The sequence below is a fragment of the Hordeum vulgare genome, chromosome 3H (assembly GCF_904849725.1).
Source record: "Hordeum vulgare subsp. vulgare chromosome 3H, MorexV3_pseudomolecules_assembly, whole genome shotgun sequence".
NCBI lineage: Eukaryota > Viridiplantae > Streptophyta > Magnoliopsida > Poales > Poaceae > Hordeum > Hordeum vulgare.
Window position 1 is genome coordinate 619,439,799 of NC_058520.1, and position 4,901 is coordinate 619,444,699.

Consider the following 4,901-nt stretch of genomic DNA (forward strand, 5'->3'; position numbering starts at 1 on the left):
CATTCCCATGCACGGTTCAGGCCAGGCCGGCACCCCAAGACTTGATTATACTAGCTAAATTAAAATTATGAATGTATCATCCTCGATCCTCCGTCAGTTGGTTTGTTTCCACATGCATGTTCCAGATGCATATATATATATATGGTGGCCACAGGTTACAAATTAATAAGCTACATCGATCATCGAGAGTATAGTAACGACGGTAACCAAACCAACAAGGGAAACAAGAATGGAAATAAGCCTTGTGCTGATCGTTCTTGTGCTGTGCTCCAGTGCTGCTACCCTCGTTACTTGTAGTAGCGGAGGGTTCCGCATGGAGCTCAACCATGTTGACGCCAAGAGGAGCTACACCGTGGCGGAGCGCGTGCAGCGCGCCATGGCCAGCAGCCGGCAGCGGCTGGCGTCCTTTGCCGACGTGAGCGCGCCGGTCCACTGGAACACCAGCCAGTACATCGCCGAGTACATGATCGGCAGCCCACCGCAGCGCGCCGAGGCGCTCATCGACACCGGCAGCGACCTCATCTGGACGCAGTGCTCCACCTGCAGCCAGTGCGTGAAGCAGGGCCTGCCCCATTATAACGCGTCCAAGTCGAACACTTTCCATCCCGTGTCATGCCACGACGCCTTGTGCGAGGCCACCCAGGAGCACTCGTGCCGCCGGGACGGCAGCTGCGCTTTCGGGGCCTTCTACGGCGCCGGCGACGCCAGAGGGTCCATCGGCACCGAGGTCTTCACCTTCCAAAATGGTTCCGGGAGGCTCACGTTCGGCTGCGTCGACTCGCTGATGATCAGTCCGGGATCCCTCGACGGGGCGTCCGGCCTCATAGGGCTTGGCCGCGGCCCCCTGTCGTTGGTCTCTCAGACGGGCGCAAAAAAGTTCTCGTACTGCCACACCCCTTACCTCCGCAGCAACGCTACCGCCGGTGCCAGCAGCCACCTTTTCGTCGGCGACTCGGCGAGCCTTAGCGGCGGCAGCCCTGTCAAGTCCATGTCTTTCGTGCAGGGCCCCAAAGAGTACCCATTCTACTACGTCCCGCTCGTCGGGATAAGTGTGGGACAAACAAGGCTGTCCATCCCACCGACGGTGTTCGCTCTGAAAGAAAACGGCACCGGCGGCGGTGTCATCGTCGACTCCGGCACCCCCACTACGGCACTGGCCCAAGGGGCTTACGGGCCCCTGACCGAGGAGCTCCGGAGGCAGCTTAACGGGAGCCTCGTGCCGCCGCCCGCTGACAGTGGGATGGAGCTGTGTGTGGCGGTGGCGAAGGAAAAGACAGTGCCGTCCATGGTGTTCCACTTCAGTGGCGGAGCGGACATGGTGCTGCCGCCGGAGAACTACTGGGCGCCGCTGGACGATTCCACGTCATGCATGGTGATGCATACAATCAACAGCATGAGCATAATCGGCAACTTCCAGTTGCAGAACAAGCACCTGCTCTACGACCTTGCCAAGGACGAGCTCTCCTTCCAAACGGCCGACTGCAGCTCGCTGTGATCATACGTCTCATCCATCCCACCAACTCGCAGCTCGCGTGGTTAACAGGGACGGGCCAGTTTCTTCTTCTTCAACAACACACATTATATAATCACACAACTAGCGAGCATGCCCGTGCGCTTGCAATGCGAAATAAAATAACACATGTACACCAACTCGATGACATCAGCAAATCCAGTGAAATATTTCATGATGTCACCCAAGCAACAACATGATAAGTAAGATGATTGTTGAGTGTACCCAAGGTGTTTCTAAAAATATTTATGGGCACAATTTCAAGCAAAATATGAAAATGAATGTTAAGCCATATGTTACATAAAGCTTGTATCAGCAGTTTACTGTACATGAGTTTGTTATTGTGCATTGTACAAAATAGAGAGAAGATTATGCATGTATTGTCACATTTAGCATATGGTAGCTGGTAGGAATCGACATCCTCTATGATGCCAATAATATCTCGGGTGAGAGCATCCAACTACCATATCTATTCAATTTAAATGGGGTAGGAACATATATAATAGAACTTTCCAGAATTACTCGTATAAAGAATTTATTAATTAATTTTCATCCTAAACATACTTTTAGAAATGATTAACATGCAAGTTAATACTCCCTCCGTCCCAAAATATGTGTCGCTGACTTAGTATAAAGTTTGTACTAGTTTAGTTGTAAATTTTCGACACTTATATTGAAACGCAGGGAGTAGTATATTTGGAATCTACATATTTTTAAGGGATTTCCATACATAATATGTTAGATATGCACGATTTGAAAGATATGACTATTTTAAGAAGCACTCGAATATGTCCAAAAAACAAATAGTTGTTGGGCCGAAGTTGTCACATTGTCACCTATAGGTGGCATTGGGGGTAATTTGTGGCAATTTTTGGGGCAAATCTATGACGGACAAACAGAAGGAGTAGCCCCAGTTTCCCTTTTATTATCACCAGCACATGTGGCCATGCGTCGCAAAGAGAGAGTTAATTGATGTGTCCACCGAAATAATCATCAGTACCGCCAAACAACATCCTAATGGCGCCAACAAAAGTTCATATATAAGTAGTACTACATTAAGAAGCATGCTAAACATACAATACTTTTGATATGATATTTGTATGACGAATCTGATCTTAAAGAAACTAATTTTCAAATCTTCCATACCAAGGCGTTATTTTTTAGTTGAAACAATTCTTAAAATTTGCACCAAGTCATGAAATAATCTTAATAAAAGACTTCTGTTAAACACATTTTGTGCCATCTCTTCAAATGCTTGAAGATCAATAAAAAATGTATGTGTCTGCGAATTGACCCTAATTTGTTGCATGCAACTCGATGCTCACATTGTTGGAATTATGCCCTAGAGGCAATAATAAATATAGTTATTATTATAATTCTTGTATCAAGATAATTGTTTATTATCCATGCTACAATTGTATTGAATAAAGACTTGTATACATGTGTGGATACATAGACAAAACACTGTCCCTAGCAAGCCTCTAGTTGGCTAGCCAGTTGATCAAAGATAGTCAGGGTCTTCTGATTATGAACAAGGTGTTGTTGCTTGATAACTGGATCACGTCATTAGGAGAATCACGTGATGGGCTAGACCCAAACTAATAGACGTAGCATGTTGATCGTGTCATTTTGTTGCTACTGTTTTCTGCGTGTCAATCACTACAAGAAATATGCTCATATGTGATGTTTTTTAAAATGTCGTTGACGAATTCGTCATAAATCTATGACGATTTCATCCGAGATCATCGTAAACCGTTTGAGGGGATCAAATGTACATATAAATTACGACGATGTGAGTCAAAACGTCGTAACCGCATAAGATGAGATCGTCATAACTTTTACGACGATTGTAAAAATGTCGTAACATGTTCTAACTATGTTGACATGTCACTCGTGGGTCCATTCTATCCCACCTGATCCTAGTTTGTGAAGCAACCTACTATTCTATCATTCCGAAAATTCTCGAAAAATTCTCATAAATACTTTGGACTATATATTTCTCAAATATGTGAAAACCCTCCCTTCCATAGTTCAAAAATAATTCAAAAATATTCATTTTCCTATTCTGTTCAGAATAGCACTTTGTGTAGGAAGTGCTATTTCTATTTCTTTGATTACCCTCATATTGTTTGGGCACTCTTTCCTATCCAAATCATTGCTTCATGAAAACTTTCGTAACGATTTGCCTAGTAAATCTTTCTCAGCAAATTTCCAAAGTTTGTGTTCAGCTAACAGCTTTGTGAAGGACGTACTAGATAAGAATATCCTGATGAGTTGAATTTTTTCCACATCATCTATGTGCCCAAAACATAGCTCTCCATAAAATTTTAGCCACATCTAACAATCCACGTGAGCTCATCATCCAATCTTTGTTTCTGGTAATATTTTCATTTTCTAAAGCAACTAGACTTTATATTGCTTTATAGTTGATGAAAATTTACCACGGGATGACACTGACCATATAACCTCACTCCACCAAATTTTAACTCATTTAATTCAGCCAGTTTCCCTCAATATTTTTCCCAATATTCTGTTCAGTAGAGAGCATTGTGAAGGAAGTATAATTTTTCTTTATCCAATTTTTATGAAATTTTTACAGTACCTTAATGTGCCCAAATTATCATCCTCCTCCAAATTTCAGCTCAATCCAATCATCTATGTGAACCCAGTTTCAATTACCATTTTCTGTCCAGATTGGCACATTGTAAAGGAAGTGTCACTTTTTGAATGTCCAAATGTTATAATTTTTATACAGTGCCTTCATACGCCCAAATTAACATCATACACCAAATTTCAGCTCAATCAATTCATTCATTTGATCCCATCTTCAACATTCATATTTCTGCATAATGTGTTAGTTTGCAAAGCAAGTGCCACCTAGATTCATCCATTTGAGCTAAAAATTTGCAAAGAGAGTCTCCTTAGTAGATGATCATACTCATCCAGAATTTAGTCCCATTGTCTATGTGAATTACCCGCACCGCTAATCAAACACTTGGCTGCTAATGAATGTTTGAGCTTAGTTCAGTCTCCTCGTGAGATTCTTCTATTGTATTCTTATTGCTAACACCTAACGAGGGATTGTCCAACCCACCAGACATGCCTATTCCACCTAGAACGCGTGGCAACGCAACGGTCAGGCGGTGACCATGCGACTGGCATGCAAGTTCACGCGCTTTGGAGTTGGGGCCCTCGAGCACCATCCAAACCTCGACATCAAGGCACCACACCATGTATTTCTAATTAAATAGATACCTATAAATGATTTTTAGGAAAAATAAAGAGCAAACTATAATGCAGCTGCAGTTCAAATTTAACCCGCTTCCAAAGCGCGTGAACTTGATGTCGAGGTGGATAAAAGATTTTAACACCTAACCATTTTGTAAATTGT

At 43.3% G+C, this 4,901-nt stretch overlaps 1 protein-coding gene across 1 annotated transcript; it reads left to right on the forward strand.

Moving 5' to 3' along the window:
- Positions 1-229: 229 nt before the first annotated feature.
- LOC123441224 (aspartic proteinase nepenthesin-1-like) lies at positions 230-1,495 on the forward strand. The gene has a single exon (XM_045117714.1). The coding sequence runs from the start codon at positions 230-232 to the stop codon at positions 1,493-1,495; it is 1,266 nt and encodes a 421-aa protein (XP_044973649.1).
- The last annotated feature ends 3,406 nt before the right edge of the window (positions 1,496-4,901 follow it).